General features: G+C 42.1%; 1 protein-coding gene across 1 annotated transcript in view; it reads left to right on the top strand.

Annotated features, from left to right (window-relative positions):
• LOC124262777 (succinate--CoA ligase [ADP-forming] subunit beta, mitochondrial-like) overlaps nucleotides 1-23431 on the top strand; it is a 67135-nt gene that overhangs the window by 20127 nt on the left and 23577 nt on the right. The window contains exons 2-6 of the mRNA XM_046697318.1: nucleotides 3721-3883; nucleotides 5256-5367; nucleotides 6369-6531; nucleotides 6971-7141; nucleotides 19540-19639. Of these exons, the coding sequence (XP_046553274.1) occupies nucleotides 3721-3883; nucleotides 5256-5367; nucleotides 6369-6531; nucleotides 6971-7141; nucleotides 19540-19639 (709 nt within the window). The remainder of the gene's footprint in view (nucleotides 1-3720; nucleotides 3884-5255; nucleotides 5368-6368; nucleotides 6532-6970; nucleotides 7142-19539; nucleotides 19640-23431) is intronic.

The raw sequence follows: 23431 nt of genomic DNA, 5'->3' as shown, positions 1-23431 counted from the left end.
GCATGACCCTTTGTTTATAAAGGCCTTTGCCACTTGATTGTCAGTCTTTACAACTATTTTCTTATTCTGCCAGTCATGACACCATCTACTCACAGCCAGTATGATGGCGAGAGTCTCCTTAACGTTGATGTGAAGGTCACTTATCTCTCTCATGTCCGCTTTCCAATTGACATAGAAGTCCCCATTATATTGACCTCCAGCACCTTCATTGCATGCATCCGTGAACACACTCTGTACAGGGCGTTTGTCTAAGAACTTAGTTGTGCCGTTGTATTGCTTCAAATAACACAACCACCAATCAACATCAGCATGAAAGTTATCATCCCGTTTGAATTTTCCATGTTGAGACTTAATAGCATTCTTCAGATCTAATACACAGCGCAAGCATGTGCACCCACCCTGAATGACCATCTAATACTTGCCCAACTTAACTGTCCGACCAATCTTTCTAGCTGCCGCCTACTGGCCCTGGTTCTCTTAGAGAAGGAGTCGATTTCTTGGTAGAATGAATGCAACTTATCCTGTTGGAGGGATAATGTACAACATTGTGTGTCAATAACAATTCCAAGGAACACAATGCCCGGACACGGCCCATCTACCTTGTTCCAGTTTATCATAAATCCGAGTTTACGTAACAAACCAAATAAACGAGATAGAGCTTAAGAACATTCCTCAAGTGAGTCCCAGATAATGAGGAAATCGTCAATATACGCAATAACATCCACATTATATTGTTTTTTCATTATTCGATACACAGATGCACTCAAAGTTTGGAAGATTCGACAACTCTTAGATGCACCGAACGGAAGTTTCCTGTCATACATGTATGTTATATCAGACCCGCCCTCGAAGAGCCAGTATAATCCTGTAAACACGTAATTACTGGGGTGTATGTTGACAGATCTGTAAACGCTCTTTAAGTCCACTTTTGCTAGGTAACTGCCTGTCTTGATTTTTTGAGGGCATGTCTCAGGTCCATATACTCACACTCACAATCTACCATATAACTGTTCATACCTGTATTGTGCGGAACACTTCCATCGTGTATCAAACGAACATTACCATTGTCTTTAGAGATTGCACCCAAAGGGCTCACAATTGTGGGTTTGGAATTGGATATCACATAATTACCCAATGACAATTCTTCTTTAATCTGTTTTTCTGTTTCCTGACAATTTGTTATATGTAAACACTCCACGTAATGGAATGGTCCGCTAATTTAAATCCATATTTCACACCTGACAAAATATAATCTCTATATGGGTCATCTTGTGGTAACATGAGATTCCAAGCCTCATATTTTAGAGTGTTTATTGGGTTTGGTGAAAGTTTTTGATTCATGGTCAGCACTCCTACCCTCTGAGTGACCACTGTTGTGGCCAGGCAGGCTTCTGAAAATAGGAGCACCTGCATTGTGTTGGTGGGCAGAATGACCTGTCAGTTGACAGATACTGCATACATGTGCCAGTCTCCACCACTCTCCTTGCATACAACGACTGTAGTTGAATCGTCGACAAATTTCTCTACTGTCATTTGTGAACGGATCACGTGATCTCTGGCGTCGATTTGTGTTGCTTTCACGTGCACGATTCATTTGTTTCATAGCCCTCTCCGTGCTTGAATTTCGTTTCGGCCATAACTGAAAGTCACGTATTTCTTGATAAGGTGCTCCCCACTGAAATCCTTCAGCATACCGTCTCTCACGGTACTCATTATCATACAAAAGTACACTGGCCCACTCGTACTTCGATGCTAATCGTGAGATGTCCTGCATGTATTTCAGGTACCCCATAACACTGGGCATGTCAAGTTCGCTGGCATTTATCATGTCCTTTAGCACACCAATACTGGCATAGATCCACCTTTCCGGGGACAAGTGAGACAACTGACCCAAAACACCCGATTCTTTTATGTTGTCAAGGTCAAGGCCTAATATAATGCCATTGCCAATACGAGCAGCTTTTCTGTCAATATTATGGAGGGAATCTACCCATGAGTAGTCTGTTAATTTTCTTAGTTTAGTATTCTTCTTACCCGAAACAGGTTCTGAAGCATGTATATTGCCTGCACCCTGAGCCACTTGACTGCCGTCGGCATCTCACTGGCCACCATCTTGTTTGGCTGCGTCGCGTTGCCGCGTAGATTAACTAACTTCCAACTCTTGTCTAAGGCGCTCCACTTCCTTCGCCAGAGTAACACTCTTAGCTTCCAACCTGAGACGTTTCATTTCGTTTCTAATTCGGCACATTGCAATTTCGAGGGCGTGTGTGCTCCGTTCCATGTTGTTGGCTGATGCATGATGTAATGGCGGGCTACCAGACGACATGGTTTGCCTAGTCTGCGGTGAGAGAACGTTAGTAGACGTCCGTGGAGAAGGTTTTAGTGACTCTAGGGCTTCCATCATCTTTAGTCCAGCTTTCTGGCATTTCGGTTTCACGTCGGTTTGCTCTGAAACCTCTTTTGATGACATTTTCAATACAATTTATCGCTGCTCCGTGATGTGATGTTGAAAGCCTGACACCGTGCGGGCGCTGACGTTAATATAAGGGAGATAACTGCAGCCATACTGTTGTGGAAGCAAGGGACGTTACTTGTACCATCTCGTAATCAAAATCTATTTTACTTTGTAAAATATGACATTGAGAATTAAATTAGGAAACAGGGTATGAAGTAATGTGTGTTGTGATGTCAATTTAATATGCATTTAATTGGTTTAAGGGTAAATGTCACTCTTTAACATCTTCAGTGTAAAATCGACTTCAAAAGTTCTAAGTGTATGCAACTTCATTGAACAAACCTTGACAGTGGTCATGGTGACAGGTTAATTGTATTGATAAAGAGAAAGAAACCCTTTAATACTGTGTAATTAGAACATAGAAATATTGGAAATTAGAAGTAACTTTAGTTTCATTCTGTCAATGACTGTAATAGGCAGGCCTATACTTGCACAGGGCTCCAGATAATTTTTGGACATCAGGAGTATGTACTCCTTATTTTTCAGTATAGGAGTACTAGAAAAACTTAAGAGTACATTTAGAGTACTGAAAGGGATTTATTGGAGTGTGACTGCGATAAGACGAACAAGTGATATTGGTAAACAGTTCCTTCATTATTCGTACAGCAATTTGATTACTTGACCCTTTACAAGTCGTCAGATCACAGTCTTGTTTCTAAAAGAAACTTGTGATTTGATTCCGCGCCGCCATGTTTTAATACACATGCACAATTTTGGCCAATCAAATTTAACTGAGATGATTCGCTGTGGTACAATTCCCAAAACATGGCAAGGGAAACCACAATATGTATATATCACGTAAATTCAAATGTGGGACACTGCTTGATATCAGATTGATATGTTTTAGATAAATACGTCTGTAAACGATTCTAAGATCGTACACCATTGCTGTGGTGCGTATCTGCTACGTTTTCTAAATTATTTCCTACCATATTGTGCATACGTCGATACGGTCCTTATCTGGAGCCCTGCTTGCATTGAGATGTTGAAGTGTGTATTGACTTGTATTTTTGATGTACCTAACCTTCACAGAAGCACTAAATGCGTGACCTTATCTGAAACTAACTCTCAGGCCTTGCCTAATGACTGATAATGGTCTTGAGTGCAGTTAAGATTGCAAGGCACTGACCCTTATTCTTCTTGCTTATGAAAATAAATGTGTTTTTGATGAGATTATGTTGAAGATGAAACTGCTTTGTTCACAGGTAATGTGTGTAGCTAATGGTGGTGTGCCCTGTCAGCAGAAACGCCACCTATCTGTCCATGAATACATGAGCTTTGGCCTATTACGAGAGGCAGGAGTGGCTGTGCCAGCCTTCAGGGTTGCCCAGACAGCAGATCAGGCATATGACTTTGCCAAAGAGCTGGGTGAGCACAATACACATGTTTCCCGATGTAGCAAACTTGCACATACAAGAGTTAATTTATATATTACTTATTCCAATTGAATTGTACTTATTCCTGAGATATTGCATTCAGGGTTGAATACTTTTGTGGGTTTATAGTATTTAGGAGATAAACATAGTGTGTTGGAAAATAAGAGATATAGAATGAAATTATAAGAGCTCTAAATTTCTCATTTAATGCCTCACGCTACACATGTATTCTTTAATCAGCACTTAACACATCCTCGATAATCTCCAGGGTATACGTTCCGATAAATCTCCACTATACCCTGGATGCATCTATGGCTTGGGCTGATGATTTTATTACCTCCCTTGGCTGGCTTTTTATCCAATTAGGTGTTTACACTGGGACGTTGAGCGTACCAATCACAACTCACTTTCACTTTTTGAATTATCTAACCGATTAAACTTGGCAACACAATAATATATTGTTGCAGAGGTACTCTGAAAGAGGTAAAAGGAGTTCTTGCATATATATATTTTTTTAAGTTTCAGACCTGTCAATTTGCCTGTATGATTTTCCTTAAAATCTCCGAACAAACTTTCACGCGGCTGCTACTGCTATCTTTCTTGAAACTGGCAAGCTCGGTTGTAACAGTGGCTTATCTGATTGGCTACTGTGAGAATGCGAGCCAGCAAAGGGGGGTAATAAAATTATCGGGCCAAGCCATAGTTGCATCCAGGGTATAGTGGAGATTTATTGTTTATATACAAATATATACAGAAAATAGTAAATGTAAGTTTCTGAAACATTTGCACATAGGTGATATTAGCTGTTAAAAATCGTCAAATTTGTTAAAATTATGCACATTTTTGTCAATATTTGACTATTTAATCTATTCTTTTTATGTTTTTTTATTCATGTCATTCAATAACTTGAACATCTGTCAATGACTGTATCAAAGTTTGTTTAATTATGTTCATAAATAACACTTTTGCCTAAACAAACAACACCTGGTGCAACCCCGCATGTTTGATTCCACTTGGCTGGCATTTGTGAACTTTCGTCATTTGAAAAACATTCCGGTGACTGTGTACATGTTCAGTGTCTTGCTGTCATACCCACAGTTTGCCATTTTCTGTTTTTACTGAGGTGCTGTTTTGGGGGCATGTAAGCATGTTCTTCGCTCGAATTCGACCTGTAGGCACATGCATAGGGTTCAATGTACAGGTGCATCAAATGACGTCATGTATAATGTGAAATTTAACTGTGATTAGATTTTGCATTCTGATGCAATGCCATGGTATTGTAAATGTACACCTCAATGACAGCAACATTGAAATCATGAGCCCCCATATTTTTGCTGATAGTTTAATGAGAATGTTGATTTCAGGCCATGTTGCCGGAACACCTGACGTTGTGCTGAAGGCCCAGGTGTTGGCCGGTGGAAGGGGTAAAGGATCATGGGACAGTGGACTCAAGGGAGGAGTTAAGCTGGTGTTTTCGTAAGGACACACTCTATTATAGACATTATTTCCATGAATGGGTTTTATGAATAGTGTTCTTGTAAGGACACCTATATGATCAATGAAGCAATGTTTTATTATGAATGCATCTTTGTTTATTGTCTATTTGTGATAGGTGAAATACCGTAAACATTATCCTTATTCTACAGTCAACAGAACTTTGTCTTCAGTGTCCGCAGATAACTGTCTGATTTTCAGGAATCTCATTTGCAGTTAAGAAATATATTTAGGGCTCCTTGCCTCTAGGCAGGAGACCTATTGTAATCGTTCGGATTATTATTATTATTATTATTTATTATTCCGCCGATTTTTGTACCAAACATAACTCCTAAACCAATGCTCCGAATCGCTTACCAAAAATCACACAGATGTGCACCGAGGTGTAGATATTCCCCTTAAAAATCTCTAGGCTCTTGGTCCAATAGCAAAAGGGAGATAATTCAAAATTAATTCCAAAATTTCAACGTTTGAAAGCAAATATCTCAAGAACTAATTGCTCCAACACTTCCAAATTTCTTGTACAGATGCACAATCGAATTCCCAACAATTTTGCCTAGACGGGTCAAGTCGCTAAAATGTACAGTTTGGCAGTTATTTTTGTTTTCAGTTTTTGGCCATGTTTTTCAGCAGTTTTCTGAGTAGTTTGCTCCCAAAATGTGCAAATTCTGCACAAAAAGTGCCAGTATGGTAGGTGATGTCTTGGTGATTCCAGAACACTAATTGTTTTGACCGTAGACCCAAGAACAACTGAGATACAGCCTTTTAAAGAGGGAACTATTTCTTCTCCGGAACTTCTTGAAAGGTACATGACCCCCGCGACCCCGGCTGTATTTGGGAGATCCGCTCGCCTGTCAAAACACGTGTTGGACGATGATATCTAGTCCTCAGATACAATAGATAGAAAGTAAAGCCAAGGAGACCTCATCGTTGCCTGCAACTATAATTTTGCTATTATATATGTTTTGCTTTGTTATTTTCAGGGCTGATGAAGCAAAGGATTTGGCATCAAAGATGTTGAACCACAAGCTGTTTACAAAACAGACTGGGAGTGAGGGGAGATTATGCTCCAATGTAATGGTGGCAGAAAGACTGTACTCAAGACGAGAGTTCTACTTTGCCATCACCATGGAGAGAAGTTTTGGGGTATTCTGTCTTTGAAAAAACTGGGGCATGCCAGTGTTCCTAATGCTTTTGTGTGTATGGATTGTGAGTTGAAATTCCCAAGCCTGAGCTAAGTTGGCAATGAACTGGCTTGTCATACTTGGTTGATAGTTTGTAACAGTGGCACTAATCTGAAACAAGCAAACAAATATTCTGTTGTCAATTTGCACATGTCACATGACATGTAAACCATTCTCTGGTTTTGTTTTCTGTTCACCATGTAGATCTGCTCTGTTGTTTGAATCTCTCATGGAAATGTGGAGGATCTGCATTTATGAACTGTAGGATTGAAATGATCTGAAGTTTTGTCTCGATTATTCAATGTGAAGACTTTCCAACTCTATTTCATTTATGCTAAGCTTACTTTGCTACATGAGTTTTCCTCTGAGACCAATGAAGGTTAACTGTTGTGTATTTCCAGGGCCCAGTGCTGGTTGGCAGTTCACAGGGAGGTATGAGTATTGAAGATGTCGCAAAAGACAACCCTGCCGCTATTCTCAAGAGTGCAGTTGATATTTCATCTGGTCTGTCAAAGGAGCAAGCAGTCAAAATGGCAGCAGATATGGGTTTTAGTGACCAGTGTGTTGACGAGGTTAGTCATTCAAAATGTTCAAAGTTAAAATGTGTGGTTTCTGATTGAATATGAGAAATTAATATCCCATATAGTGAAGGTTCTGATGGTGAGATATTGAATCTGTACACCATGTAGATGTGCTGTTACACTGGTTACTATGATTTTTTGTTGGATAAAACTTGATTTTGTTTCATTCTTCTGCAATGAGTACTGGGTGGTAAAATCATAATTTTTCCTTATCCTGACTCATGCTCTTTTGCTTGTCTTCTTCTTCTTGCGAACACAGTGGAACACTTGTATCTCCCAATTGAAGCTCCCTTCAATGTAAAATCACTAATTAGTACTCACCAAAGCTTGTCTCCTTCCCAGCCATTTGCGCGGGAACGAGGGCGCCACCTCTTGCCACATGCCTCACTCTCTCCTTCTTCGCCCAGTGAGCAGGATGTGAGAGCGCCTGTGTCTCCCTACACATTATATCCTTTGTTTATTCTTAGTTATTTACCTCTCATAGGCTTCTATAGAGGTGTAGCTAGTATCCTTCAACATAATGCATTGATATTTATTCGTGTTTGTTCAGTAGATTGCGTTGATGAAAATCTGCACTATTTGTAAATTACGTCTTTCTGCTGCTGACCCGCATTTAATATGCCCTAGTTGTACTACGCCATGCTCTACAGTTTCACGTTGCAATTATTGTACTAATTTATCCAATTCTGCCTTTGATAAATATTTATTTTGCGTCTTGAGACGCGCAGCAGATAGGTCACGTAAACAGATTTTAGCCATGGCTAATACACCGGAGCCCTCACCCTGTCAACTGCTGTCGGACGACCCCCTCCCGTCTGGTGTTCCGCTAGAGTTACCCTCGGAGGAGAGGCGTGGGACGCAGTCCGCTATCTCCAAGAAGCGACCTGCATCCCCGGACATCCCGTCGTCGCAGCCAAAGACTAGGAGGGCTTCCACGTCGTCACAACGCAAACTCCGCACCCCCAAGGCTACAACCACGTCAAAGGGGAAACCAACGAAGTCCAGCAGTACTTTCTCAGCCGAGATTGTTCCCGTTGCAGAGTTGGGCCTGTATGATGACGATCAACCTATCATCATACCAGATTTACGGCGGAAGAAGCGGCCAGTGTCGGCAACTATAACATAAGCGCAGATCAGCACGCAGTCTGAGGCACCTACACTGATGTCACAGAATCTTCCTGAGGGTCCCGTCGCTACCATCGTAGAAAAGGCAGCAACTACTTCAGCGCAGACCGTCCCAGACGACCTGATGAACCGCATAATGAAGTTGATGGAAGATTGCTACGGTCTACAGAGGCCTCTAGAGCCACCTCCACGAAGAGCGGCCCAGCCCGCCTCCACACCTCCACGAAGGGCGACCCAGCCCGCTTACACGCCTCCGCGTAGGGCGACCCAGCCCGCTTACACGCCTCCGCGTAGGGCGACCCAGCCCGCTTACACGTCTCCGTATAGGGCGACCCAGCCCGCTGACAAGCCTCTGGGAAGGGCGACCCAGCCCGCCTCCACGAAGGACTCTGATCCTCAGCATTCACGGAAGGCTTCACGAAGGACGACTACTTCACCTACCTCAGACCTTGATGACCAGAGAGGACGTTCGCGAAGCAAGATCCTCTCATCCCATGACTCCAACTCAGACTCTCAACCTTCACGAAGGTTAAGTGGCTCCAAGTCATCCTCATCTAGAAGATCATCAAGGGATTCACCGAGAGCTTCGCGAAGCTACCAGCTTTCGCCAAGGAAGTCTCCGCGAAGGTCACCTTATAGATGCCACTCGTCAGTCCGTTCACCACGATCACCTGAGTCACTATCGGAGGAGCATCAACACATTATCTGTGACCCGACGTCAGAAGATGAAGATGGTATCGTATTTTCCGACGCAGAAATAAGATACTGGATGGTGAATAGTCTGGAACTATCCTCTCCGTCTAAGAACGAGAACTCAGCCCACACATATCTTATGAAGGAAGATGATGCTGACACAATCACCTTACCTCCGATTGACCCGATAGCAGCGGTGCCAGCTAATCTGGATACAGCCTTTAGTAAAGCCACGAAATCACAGACACCACATGTGCCGCATTTCAACGCTAAGAAGCTCTTTTTACAAGGCACAAGATATCGATGATAACTATAAGATGATCAGTGATGCCAAGTCCAAGACTTACAGAATAGATGACCGCAAGCTAGTCCAGATGGAAACCATGTCAAGGAGGATGTTCTTTGGTCTGAACAGATCAAGAACAGTCAACGAAACTCTGAAAGTTCAGAGACTCTACATCTGAGGACGACAGGATGATTTACTCGGCCCTCCTCATGCAGAAGGACCAGCAGTTCCTAACGGATCACTTGACAGCAGTATCCGCAGCTATAACTATGGCTCTTCGTCAAGGTCTCCTCGCCTCCTGTAATTGGGGTGATAACTTCACCGCATCACTCCACACAGCCCCGTTGTCATCACCGTCAATCTTCGATGGAAACATAGACAAAGTCTCTAAAGAAGTCTCTAAAGACTCAAGAGAGGTACTCATGATAAAGTCTATGGATACGCTAGCAAGCATCATCAGACAAACTTCGCAGAGGTACTCAGGCAAATCGAAGTTCTCCGGTCTACAGAAAGCACGGGACAGGAAGATGGCAAGTGTAAGAGGAGCAAAAGAGGCTCCCGCAACTATAAACGATGAAGGACAGGTTCGGAACGACTGGAGTCTTCCACCCCCAGCCGTTCCAGTACAACCATCACAAGTGGGTGGACGCCTTCAACTGCACTGGGAAAACTGGGGATTCCTAGAGGATCCATATGTCTCCAACATCCTACAGCACGGATATTGAATACAACTACAGGCCACGCCCCCGCTGACAGTCATCCCTCCGAGGTTCGACTTCCAGGCTCTACAACTACCAAAGTTAAGAGAAGCGGTATCAACGCTCCTAACCAAGCAGGCCATAGAAGTACTGGACCAAGTAAACATCAAACCAGGCTTCTACTCCCCAGTTTTCCTAGTGCCCAAGAAAAATTCCAAGGAAAAGTTTCGTCTCATCTACAATATGAGCACGTTCAACAGAGACTATCTACGCAAACCGCCAGCGTTTGCATGATACACCTACCACAACTACGGCACTTAATTCGTCCCAGAGACTACATGGCCAGCATAGATCTGCAAGACGCATATCTACACATCCCAATACATCCCGACTCCAGGAAATACCTTCGGTTTGCACTAGACGGGCAATGGAAAGTACTACCTTCCGGAATCTCATCGGCCCCCTGGTTATTCACAAGAGTGACGAAACCTATCGTCTCTTACCTACATCGTCAAGGACTACGCAGTGCGTTCTACCTGGACGACGGGATACAAGTGGATCCAGATCCACAGCGTCTCAGACTACAGTTAAACTTCATCATCAAGCTACTAACACAGCTAGGATGGTTAGTAAATCTACTCAAGTCGGACCTAGAACCTCACGCCAAGATCTGCAATTTCTGGGCATTCGATTTCTCCGGCGCAGAATCGTATCGTCGTACCGGAGGACCGATGGGTCAAGATCCAACAGACAATCCCTCAAGCCTTACTCTCTCCGCTACCACTACGACAATTGCAGAGCCTGTTGGGTCTACTCACTTCAGCTCAAGACATGACAGTCAGAGGCAGACTACAGCTACGTCCGTTACAGGTCCTCATCAACTCTCATCTCGACGACCCTCAACCATTCAGTCTACCGAATCACGTCAAACCTCACCTACTATGGTGGACCAAGAGATTGAATGTTTGCGATGGAATCTTTTTAATAGAGCCGGAATTGAAAACACATCTCTATGTAGACACGTCGCTCCAAGGTTGGGGAGCACACCTCGCCAACAGGACGGCATCAGGGTTATGGAGCCAACAAGAGAGCAAACTACACATAAACTTGCTAGAAATGCAAGCAGTAGTAAACACCATACATCATTGGAGCAACTTACTAAAGAATGCCCAATTGATGATTCACACAGACAATTCAACAGTGGCGTTTTATGTAAACAAACAAGGCTCAACCAGGTCCCCGAACCTATTGACTCTATGTTTTCAATTGTTCGATCTAATCGACAATCTCAACATACATGTCAGAGCATGTCACATTCCAGGAGCAAAGAATGTAATAGCAGACGCTCTCTCTCGGCCACACCTACCATCACCGACAGAATGGATGCTCCATACAGAAATATTTGCACAAATTATCAAGAAAATAGGAGCTCCACTAATAGACCTATTTGCCACTTTCGCTTCAACAATCAGCTGACAACATTCAGATCACCAGTCCCAGACCCACTAGCATGGGCAACGGACGCGCTAAGCATATCGTGGGAAGGACTCAACGCTGCACGCTGTTCCTGCCACCAGCGTTAATCCCACAGGTGTTACAGAAAATCAAGCAAACTCGAGCCTCCAAATGATTTTGGTCGCCCTACTGGCCAGCGAGCGAACGGTTTCCAACTCTTATTCAAGAAATCGGACAACCAATACTACAACTTCCAAAGCGCTCGAATCTACTAATACATCCTCACACCAAACAAGCGCGGAAAGCCAGAAGCATTCCAACTTCAGGTATGGACTGTATTAAGGCATGTCTAAACAAGAGAGGTTATTCAGCCAGAGCGGCGAAAAGCAGTCACGCTTTGCCTTACGCGCTCCACTCGCAACTTGCGATAACAAGTGGCACAGTTTTGAAAATTATGCTGCAAAGAAAGGATTTACAGCTAGATATGCTACACATCCACAAGTGGCTGACTACTTATGTTACCTACGACAGACTAAACGTCTAAAAGGCTCAACATTATCAACATATCTCGCAGCTTTAAGTCTGGCGTCATAACTATGAGAACGGGTGTCAGGTTGGCGAAGACCCCAGAGTTACTGCCTTACTACGTGCATTCCGATTGGAAGATCAGAAACAGATTTCAAGGCCAGCATGGGATCTAAATATAGTGCTCCAACACCTCACAAGTGAGGCATATGAACCACTGGAATCAACATCATTCAATTTCTGACACAGAAAACTTTGTTCCTGTTATCCCTAGCAACAGCAGCCAGGATGTCAGAGATTCACGCACTAGATTACGAGAGAACACGCTTTGATGACAATCATAACATCGCATATGGGACTACGCTGGGATTTCATCGCCAAGAACCAGTTGCCAGGTCAACCAGACAGATTATTCAACGTCCCAGCTCTCTCATCAATTCTCGGACCTCATGATACACTGGATCTATCATTATGCCCAGTCAGAGCACTGAAAATATATCTAAAATGCGATCCAAACCGGTGACAAAAAACTCAAATGATTATTCATCCCTCTATCGACAGCTACACAGACTGAAGTCTCACATACAAGTATCTCGATATGGATCAGAACTGTCATACTACGCGCCTTCAAGGCTGCAGGACTCGACCCTCCAAGAGCATCTAATCCACATGAAATTAGAGTGCTAGCTTCAACACTTGCTCTACACGGCAATTGCTCTTGGAATACCATCATGGAGGGCTGCTTCTGGAGATCCGATATGGTGTTTGCCAACCACTATCTGAGAGATATCACCACCGAGGACGTCTCAGGTATTCACCATTTCGGTCCCATGGTCCTCGCACAGCAGTTGACAGTCCCTCGGAGAAGATAAGTCAATCTTACGAGATTTTTTACTGCTTATTTCACAACAGTACTATATAGCTAATAACTCCACGAAGTTTATGCTATTATATATTTTAGCTTAAGTCCAATCATAATCTTAAGCTCAGTACTATGTTTGTTATATCATAACAGTATCATTAGCTAACAACTCTATGAAGTTTATGCTATTATATTATCAAGCTATCTTAGTCTTAAGCCTAGTATTCATGTTGTAAATACTTTAGTTAACTTCTCCATTAGGAGTAGTTTATTTATGTTTATCATAATATCTATATATTGTAGTAACCCATATATGGCAGCTGATAAGTTTAACAGCAGGAATTATCAATTCAGTGCCTTTATGAAGTTCCCATAGGGGTTATTACAGTTATTACAGTTATCAAATCACTAATTATCTAAATCCAAAGTATTCTGTATTCCAACCTCCGTATCCGTAGGATTCTACAAGCAAAAGAGCATGAGTCAGGATAAGGAAAAATGTGTAATTTTCTGAATAAAATTGATATTTTATACTTATCCTGACTCATGAGGTAAGCCCTCCCATCCTCCCCACATAACACTTTGGATTTCCCTGAAAATTCAAGTGTTGGGCTCGCTATATAAGGAAAGAGTGAGGCATGTGGCAAGAGGTGGCGCCCTCGTTCCCGCGCAAATGGCTGGGAAGGAGACAACTCTTGGTGAGTACTAATTAGTGATTTTACATTGAAGGGAGCTTCAATTGGGAGATACAAGTGTTCCACTGTGTTCGCAAGAAGAAGAAGACAAGCAAAAGAGCATGAGTCAGGATAAGTATAAAATATCAATTTTATTAAGAAAATTACATTTTTGAAACTTATCCTAGCTCATAGAGTTTACCATCTCTCTCTTATAATCGACTGTTGAGTGGAAACTAACAGTAAACAAAGTTTTTGGCCTATCTTGAACCCTTTGCCCGAACACACACTACTGCTCCCATTCCTGGACAGGCTGGTATCCTCCTGAGAAGCATGCACCATGCTGTCTGGTTGGTTATGTGACTCCTCTGTCTAGTCATTCTCTTTCTTGTCTCTTACACTGACTTAAATAACATCATGGGGAAAGAAGATTCACCGTCAAGGAAAAGAAAGTTTCGTGGGCTGCAAGAAGACTTTCTACATTGTGTACCTATATGTATCCTGCATGGACTGCTTTGGTCTTTTGCATTTGAAGAATAGAGGAGGAAAATTAGGTGCAGCCTATGCGCCAGGGTAGTTGATGGCAACTTTGCTAACTATATAGAAGAATCAGGCTCGACTTCAGCTAAGAACAGGGATCGAAGAAAGAATGAATTTGAGATGACTATTTCAGGGGTCCTGGCGTCTTGCTGACACAAGTCAGAAGAATTCGGCTCTTTTTCAACTAAGAAAAACCAAGGAGTCCATGAAGAAGGCACATAGAATGACCACACATATATCAGATCAAACAACTTCTAGATATGCTGTCAAATTATTATTGAGTGAGAATTCACATGCATTGAGTGGATCGCCGATCCCCCCATACTTTTGCGATGCGGAGAACCCACATTCAATGGTACTAAAAGATGCAGCCATCCCACATTAGACGAACTGGCAAGAAGTGGCAGTTCCTCATAATTCCACGATCCCCTTGAATTCAGCGAGACATCAGACATCGGAGAACTTGAAACGACTTTTACGTTGTTCGAACACACACCAATGAATCGCCGATCCCTAGACCGCCAGATAGTGGTCATACAATGTTCTTCGAACCCACATGATTCATTATCCCCCGCAACGCGTTTTGCGGGGGGTATTAAAATGGACTCTGTCCGTGCGTGCGTCCGTCCGTCCGTCCGTGCACATTTGTCTTTTCCGGAGCAGAACTCTAAAACCGTTCAATATTTCTTCACCAAACTTGGCACATACATGGATCTGGTGGTGTACTGGTGCCTTTTGGTAGTTTTGGAATTCTGAATTAAATGTTTTTGGCGTTTCCATGGCAACAAGTTCGACTTTGACTGAAATTAGTGGTAGTGCTCTTTTCCGGAGCAGAACTCTAAAACCGTTCAATATTTCTTCACCAAACTTGGTACATGGATAGATCTGTTGGTGTACTGGTGCCTTTTGGTAGTTTTGGAATTCTGAATAAAATATTTTTGGCGTTTCCGTGGCAACAAGTTCCACTTAGACTGAAATTGGTGGTAGTGCTCTTTTCCGGAGCAGAACTCTAAAACCGTTCAATATTTCTTCACCAAACTTGGCACATAGATAGATCTGGTGGTGTACTGGTGCCTTTTGGTAGTTTTGGAATTCTGAATAAAATATTTTTGGCGTTTCCATGGCAACAAGTTTGGCTTAGCCTGAAATTGTGGTAGTGCTCTTTTCCGGAGCAGAACTCTAAAACCGTTCAATATTTCTTCACCAAACTTGGTACATGGATAGATCTGGTGGTGTACTGGTGCCTTTTGGTAGTTTTGGAATTCTGAATAAAATATTTTTGGCGTTTCCATGGCAACAAGTTTGACTTAGCCTGAAATTGTAGTAGTGCTCTTTTCCGGAGCAGAACTCTTAAACCGTTCAATGTTTCTTCACCAAACTTGGCACATAGATTGGTCTAGTGGTGTACTGTTGCCTTTTGGTAGTTTTGGAATTCTGAATAAAATATTTTTGGCATTTCCATGGCAACAAGATTGACTGAAATTGGTGATAGTGCTGCTTTCTGGAGCAGAACTTTAAAAACCTTTCAATACTCTCCTTCCACTTTTCTATATACACACCTAAATATTTCTATATACACACCTAAATATTTGACATAATCATAACTCGTAGACATAATCATGAAGAGTATTTTGCCATTGCGGGGGATATTGATGACTTTGTCTTCTTGTTGAACTTGATCCTCCAACCTTTTACGATCGCTATGGTTTGCCGATCTCACCCACATTTTGCTGAAATCAAGGAAATTCCTGATGGCTCTTCCATACATCGGACACCTCCAACAGCCTGGTGTACTGCAACAATCTCTCACGAATCAGCCGATCTCTCCGGATATCTCGGGATGTTCGGTGATCCTATTGACATCAGTGAATTCCTCGCTCTCAGTTCAGCCATCCTTGACAATTACGACCCAGTTCTCGACTGCATCACCGACCAGCGATTTTGACTTACCTTCGGCGAACCAACCATTCACCGATCCATGGTCGATGAACCCCTTTGTCTCGGCTACTTTCAGCTTCGGCAATCTCGTTCATCTCTACCGATTCTTCGCAGCCTACTAGAACGACACAGCCGAACCTACATGTCTCATTCCCATAATACACAACATGAACATGAACTTTGACTTGATGGTGCAAGTCATGGTGACGGCTATGAAGCAAGTACAGCAACTAGATCAGTTACTGTATCTGGATCGTTATGTCCTACGTCCAAGTTCGCTGATCTCACCAGTCAATGTTCGGGAACGTCCTCTCCTTCTCCCATGGGGAGACCCCTACATCGCATCTACACTCAACTCAGGCTACTAACTACTTATTATAGGATCTCCATTGCTGACAAGCAATTCAGTTGCAAACCTACCCCTCGGCGCAGATGCCAGGTCTATAACACTACTAATGGGATTCCTCCCCCCGGCATTTCTATGACCCACAGCACGAAACACATCACTCAGTCACTGAGACATCGTGTTCAAGGTTTGCACAGAAATGCCAACCCATGCGATTTTATAATATTCGTTACGAAAAACAACACAAAATGCAACGACTACGATAGCAGTAAAATATACAATTTAAAAAAAATAAATTATATTAAATTATCAAATAGCATACGTACCATAGACAACAAATTTCAACCACATTTTATTCAGTATCAAACATGTAAAGACCAGTGTCTTGAAAATCATTTAACTTTACATGCAAACCGGAGGTAAACGAAGACAGTGGGATGTTAGAGTTAAGTCCTTTTACGGAAACTTGTCTTAGGACAAGCGTCAGCGAAGCGGCAAAATGTCGAACCGTCACTCAGGCAGACGATTTTTATCTGTCACTTTCTTAAGTTTCAAACTGAAAGTCACTGTGGAGCCATCAAAGCTTAAAAATCTTAAAATTGATCGGCAAAGATCACAAAAATTCCTTTCAAGCCACAGTTCAGAGTTTCCACTCATTGAAACATCTTTGATTAGTGAAAAACATGCTTTTTGTCGTGTGTGCATATGTGATTTTTCTGTTGCTCATGGCGACGCTGATGACTGTAAAAAGCATCTGATTTCAAAGAAACATTAGATTAACTTTGAATTACAAGGGCATATGAAACCTCTTATTTCTTATTTCTCTCATAAACCGAGTGAAAATGACAATGGTGTTTATTACATATGAAAATTCTTTGGAGATGTTAATATCAATTTTGGCCAATAAGGACTAATTTTTGCTTCAGTTTTTGCCCAAAATACTATGTGGGCTAAATTAGGGTTGTCATCTCTTCTTACGTCGATGATTGTATACAAGCTCAAAGAGATTGACACATCCTCCTACAACATCTACAATTTACCACCTGCCAGAGAAGATCTTATCAAGTAATTAGAGCTGATTCCAACTTCATACGGGTGTACTCAGTCTACCATCTAGTGCATCAAATATCATGGAGGTCAACCTGATAATGCACCGTGACATCTTAGAGGAAGTTGACTGGAGGTAGTTCTTTGGAACACAGTAGACGACTACGCTGGCTACTATACAGTTTCACTGTATAATCACATGGGAAATTTGTGTGTGAAGTTTCAACAGAATGCAATGCCTGCACACCGGATCTATAACATCAACAGGGGACTACTGCATTCTGCAAAATAATAAAGAAAGCGGTGAAGCACGAGCCAGTGTTATAGCGAGACAATGAGACAGGGTGAAGCGCGTTAATTGCTCCCCATGCACAGTTCCGCGACGAATCCACTTTTACGTAAGGATTTCATTTCACATCTGTTCCTGAGGCTTGAAAAAATGAAGAGAGCAGTTATGCCTGAGCCAGCGTTATAGCGAGACAGTGATCGCGCTTTAGCGTGAGAATTGCTCCCCATGCACAGTTCCTACTACCTTCGTCAATCCATCAATGCATTCAGTGGTGGCTTGGCGAATCAACTTTTACAGAAGAGTTCCGTTCTAAAACCACTGTGACAGTGGCAGGAATTGCTGGGCTTTCTAATGTTAGCCAAAGCCCTCATGACCAGAGATCAACTACAACTACGGCCGATCCAGAGGATTCTACAGACGTTCCCATGTGCAGATCCTTCTACCTTCCTCGCTCCTTCACCACCTGCGAATGTCTGCATAGGAGTTGACACCGTTCACTCCCACTCATCATCACTTCAAGGATGGGGAGCTTATCTTCACAATCAACAAGTGGCAGGGCTGTGGTCACCCAATGAACAGTCCCTCCACATCAACAAACTGGAGTTCGAGGCAATCACCCTAGCCATTGCACATTGGGCTAAGGATCTACATTCACACTGACTTCTCATACGATCAGACAGCTCGAAGGTGGTATGGTTCATCAATCATGTGGGTTCTACAGGATCGTCACACCTTCTAGAGTGGGCAATCTAGTTCTTCCAACTGCTAGACTCCCTGGTGATCTCCACAAGACCAAGTTAACACATACTGGGAGTAAAGAACATCATCGCAGACTCACTGTTGCAGTCTGACCTTCTTTCCCCAACAGAGTGGAAAATACACCCAGAGATCCTCAAGACAATCTTCCGATTACCAACCCGCAGAGAGATCTGATTGCGATCAGGCTCAACAACCAGTTACCCAGATTCGTGTCACCAATTCCGGACCCTTCAGCCCCTTATCAGGACGCCCTAGCGATCTCTTGGAGGACCTAATACACTCACTAGCCTGACTTTGTCATAGGCTGAGAGGCCAGCCTTATACTTTGACACAGGTGATTGACTTTCATGCTTACTGACCTCTACTCTCACAAGCAATCACGTCAGTGAAATGTGAATACCGAATTCCAGTGGATTTCCAGCGTTCCACTCTTAGTTGCTGGGCACATCCTTGGTTAAGCTTCTGCAAAGGAGCAAGGGTCATTCGATGACGTCCAGAACTGAACATTAAACTGTTGAGCACACTTGGCTGTTTCACCTTTCACCTTACTGTGTGATTGTAGGAAACGGTTTTGAAACAGGGGCTGGCCAGATTCTAGTCGCAAGACTTTAATTCACTGGGCCTTTCTGATAAAAATTGGTGCAAGGCTTTCTGATAAATCTGCTTGCCGAGTTCCGTCCTTTTGTCTTGAAAAAAATGTTTGAAAAAAACACATTTACTCGGGAGCGCCCACTCCCTGGGAGTTTTTGTGCTGAGTACGCCAAGGGTTTTTTGAAGAAGTAACCCATCACAAGTATAGGAGTTATGCAGTCAATCACATTACTTTCATTTGAAAATCAAAATGATAGAAATATGTAAATACTTATTTTGATCATGTGTGTTTGCACACACAACAGAAATTGTACATTTAAAAAATGCTCATGTTTGGCATCTGATTGTTTTTACTTCATTTGTTTAGTCTAAAATAAGAATGATAATGGCCATTTATTAATGTTCTAAATTATTATGGTAATAAACTTGTGACCTTATATTTTTTAAATGGTGTTTATAGTTCATCAATGCACATGCCTTGTTCTGATGACTCTCCTCTCTGTGTATTGTGTATCTACTCTGAACCCAGTCAACAGCTGACACATAAAATGTATGTTACAGGCGGCAGACTATATGCTGAAGCTCTACAATGACATCTTCCTCAAGTATGATGCTACATTAGTGGAAATTAACCCAATGTCAGAAGATGCCAATGGACGGGGTAAATACATTTATTCCAGCATTAAAAAGGTTGTTATTGATATTTCTATTGTAGGTCTCATTGAGATTGGAAAGTGTAACAGGAAGGTAACATCTAGATTGAGTTGGATGTAATTACTGCTGTATGTCATGAGACAAAATAGTATAGTTACCGTTTAAACATGTAGCTTTAATTCATAGGAAAATCATCTTGTTCAGAGATATTGATAAATTGTGGTAAAAAGTGTTCATCAACACCAGACTAATTTGCCGTCTGATAATGCCTAACATGATGTTGCTTGGAAAAATCCCTGTAAAGCAGATTCGCCATCTAAGTACTGTACACTAGGTCTGTGAACTGGCAAATAAATTGTATTGCAATTTATAGTGATTCTGGCACCCATATTGCGATCTGTATTGCGATATATTAGGAGCCTAAGTGTTTGACAGTGATTGACTCTGATTGTACATGCAGTGCCTATTTTCTACACACTATATCCATAAGATTAAACTTTATGGTTGTCATTACAGAATTTGAATTTAGATTTGATTTTGAGGGATTGTATTTTCTTTTTTATAAAATGTATTGTATGAAAAGTATGCTGTGTTGTCAATTAATTACAATGGAAAACTTCAGTGTAAATGAAAGTCTGTGTCCATTTTAAAGGTCACATGCAACGTAAAACACAACTTTGCAGATTCTGATACCTTTCGGTATGGACTTACCGAAACAAATCATCAAAAATGCAAATTCAACTTATAAAGTTGAAAAATACCGCGATGAAAAACCCGGAGTTCAAACGATTCACTAATTTTCCCCCAGCTCTTGGGGGAAAAATGGTTTCAAAAGCTGGGCTGCGCTGTGCTGGGCTGCGCTCATAGCACATGCGCAGTGAAATAGGTTCGCGCAGCTTGGAAGCGGGTTGTCCGGTGAATACTCGGTGAAGGCTTTGGTGTGAGCTATTTTTCTAATGTTTTGTTGATATTTCACAGGTGTGAGCTTTTTATATGTTATGACAGTAGATTACCGATTTAACTGTTTATATAATTTCATTTGTCTATTTCACCACACGTTCTTCTTACCGAGTCACTTTCTCAGTTCGATACTTAAAAGCAATGTCATTATTTAGCATTGACAGAATTTCTAACTGTGATATAGATATGTCGTTGTCACAGACAAAACTCAATGTCTGTATAATTGGCACCTATATGTCTGCCTGCCTGTCTCCTAATGACAATATTCAATACACAAATTCGATCACTGACCACATGCAATTTGAACTTAACACCTATCAGGCTATACACCATAAACAAAACACATTGATTTATGGCCCGAGTTCGGTCTCTGTCACATTATGTAATTACACAGACAGGCAGGTGTGATACTTGTACACATGACATGTTATGATGTCTGTTGATTGCAAAATGTATTACACAAAAAATGAGCATGTATTTACAAAACCAACATCTCTATATATACACACACAATGAGCCGTGAGGGCATCTGCAAATGAACCAGCCTTTACACTTGAGTGCACACCCACCCGCTCTGACTGGGTTCGCTATCCCGGCTGCTTCATTTCTTGGGAAGTAAATCCAAGTACAAAATATTGCACTTTTGATTTGCGATTGTACGCTTATAATTTTGTTTATGTTTTTTCATAACCAGCAATGTATATTATATGTCATGAATAAGTGATAAATTGTGTTATAATTATGTTTGGTTTTTTGGTTGCATGTGACCTTTAAGTTCAAACATAGAGATAGTCACAAAACTTCAATACTTTATTCCCCAATGTACCGGTTCTGAGAAAAATCATTGCAATATGTATCGTTTGAAAGGCGTTTTGCAGGTTTACTTGTAATTTTGTGCGGTCCTACTGTACACAGAATGTTTCCCATGGTACTTACCCTCGATGAATAAAGCACTGCAACTGCACATGGGAGCAGCATAACCTTCTATATAGAAATGCCACAACACAGCAAAAGTGTAAATCATATGGAATCAAATTCTAATGTTGGAACTTGAAGCTACATGCTAATGGTAGTGCTCACAAACAAGCTGTTTAGACTAAAAGTACGAAATCTGACATTGTTTCTGCATTATATGAGAAAGAAGCCATGCGAAACATTTTGTTTTGCTAATTTTACTTACCTCAGATAGTACCAATTGACTTTGATTTGCACAAAAACTGTGCATGTAGGTTTTACCCAAGTGGTAGGCATCTAAGAACTGCATCACAAAAGTGGTTCTTCCTACAGTTAGCTGATATGCATTGATAACATGGATGCTGTTAAACAAAACTGACTCACTTACCTGTGTAACAGGTTTTAAGTTACATTTCATTTCTCAGAGTGTGGCCCCTTTAGCATGATGAGGATTGAAATTACCTTATTTTTTCATGTTAAAGCAATGAAGCAATAAATACTCAGTATAATTATGATAATGGACGTCTGTAATGCATATTCAATCATTAATGTATGCTCATAGCATAGCATGAGCATCAAAGAAGATCACTAATGGATCAGACAAAGGCGGGAATTATATTTCTTTTTCAGAAGAGGTCTCCTTGGGGTTTATATACGCATTTTTGTGTCCATTAAAAATTCCTAAGGCAGGAATAATAATACTTGGCGTCAAGACCCTCTTCCAAAACGAGTAAGCCAAGACCTCTAAAGAGGTGAAAATCCTAGGTTTCTGAGGAAATTCTTTTCTCTTCCCCAACCTACATCTCCCCCACAAACAATGTTGCTGCACTACTAGCGATTGATTTCTTACTTATAGCAGCAGCAGAGATCGTCTGTGATCTCAGACGTATCTGGGCTCCAAGAGGAGCATGGTACCTGGTCTATGGGTAGAAATGGCACCGGCGGATCTGTTGAGGGAGGTCCGACCTGAGCTCTGGCTCAGGAAAAGGTCTTACCTCTGGAGGACGATCAGATCCGAGCTTCGGCTCCGGGGACGCTCTGAACCTGGGGACCTGAACCAACCCGTACTTCGGCCCCGTAAGGTGCTGGTAGCTCAGGTCTCAGTGTCTATCGATGTCCTTGCAAAGAGGGTGTTGAGTGGGATGGAGCTACAGGTCACCTCGATGCTCCTAGGTCTACCTGAGTACCAGGAGAACCCTGTATACAGTCCGTTTGACTTCATTTGAGACCGATGAATTGCTCACCAACACAAAATCTAATAAATGCAACAAAATCAAACTTTGCACAGTCACATGAAATCGACAGACAAACTCTGATGATTTGTCTCATAATTTTGGACACCCGAATAACAAATGATCTTTATTTTGTTGTCACTTTTCGCTGTTTTTTACGAGGGGTGAACACTTGCTGGTATAGCAGCCAGGTGATCAATAAGCATGTGCAGTGAAAATTCAATTTCACACGTACAACTCGTACACCTGGCTGTTCTACCAGCAAGTGGTCGATTTCATGTGACTGTGCAAAGTTTGATTTTGTTGCATTTATTAGATTTTGTGTTCGTGAGGAATTCATCGGTCTCAAATGAACTCAAACGGACTATAGTCAGGCTACTTCCATGTGTCTCGGCACCGGGGTTCGGACTCTCTGAACCTGGGGACTAGCACCAACCCAGGCTTTGTTCCCGGTACGGCGCAGATCTCCGGCGCTGGTATCTCAGGTCTCGGCCTGATGTCTTTCAACTCGAACCGCGAGCTTCAGCTCCGCTGACGCTCTGAACCTCAGGAGTAGTACCGACCCGAGCTTCATCCTCGGAAGGGCGCAAATCCCCAACGCCAGTAGTTCAGGTCTCGGCCCGATGTCTATCGACGCCTTGCCCAAGAGCCTG

This window comes from Haliotis rubra, unplaced genomic scaffold (genome assembly GCF_003918875.1).
Source record: "Haliotis rubra isolate DU_JTF1 unplaced genomic scaffold, ASM391887v1 Scf855, whole genome shotgun sequence".
In the NCBI taxonomy this organism is placed as follows: Eukaryota; Metazoa; Mollusca; class Gastropoda; order Lepetellida; family Haliotidae; genus Haliotis; species Haliotis rubra.
Note: the sequence above shows the minus strand (reverse complement) of the source record. Positions and strands in the feature narration are given on the sequence as shown.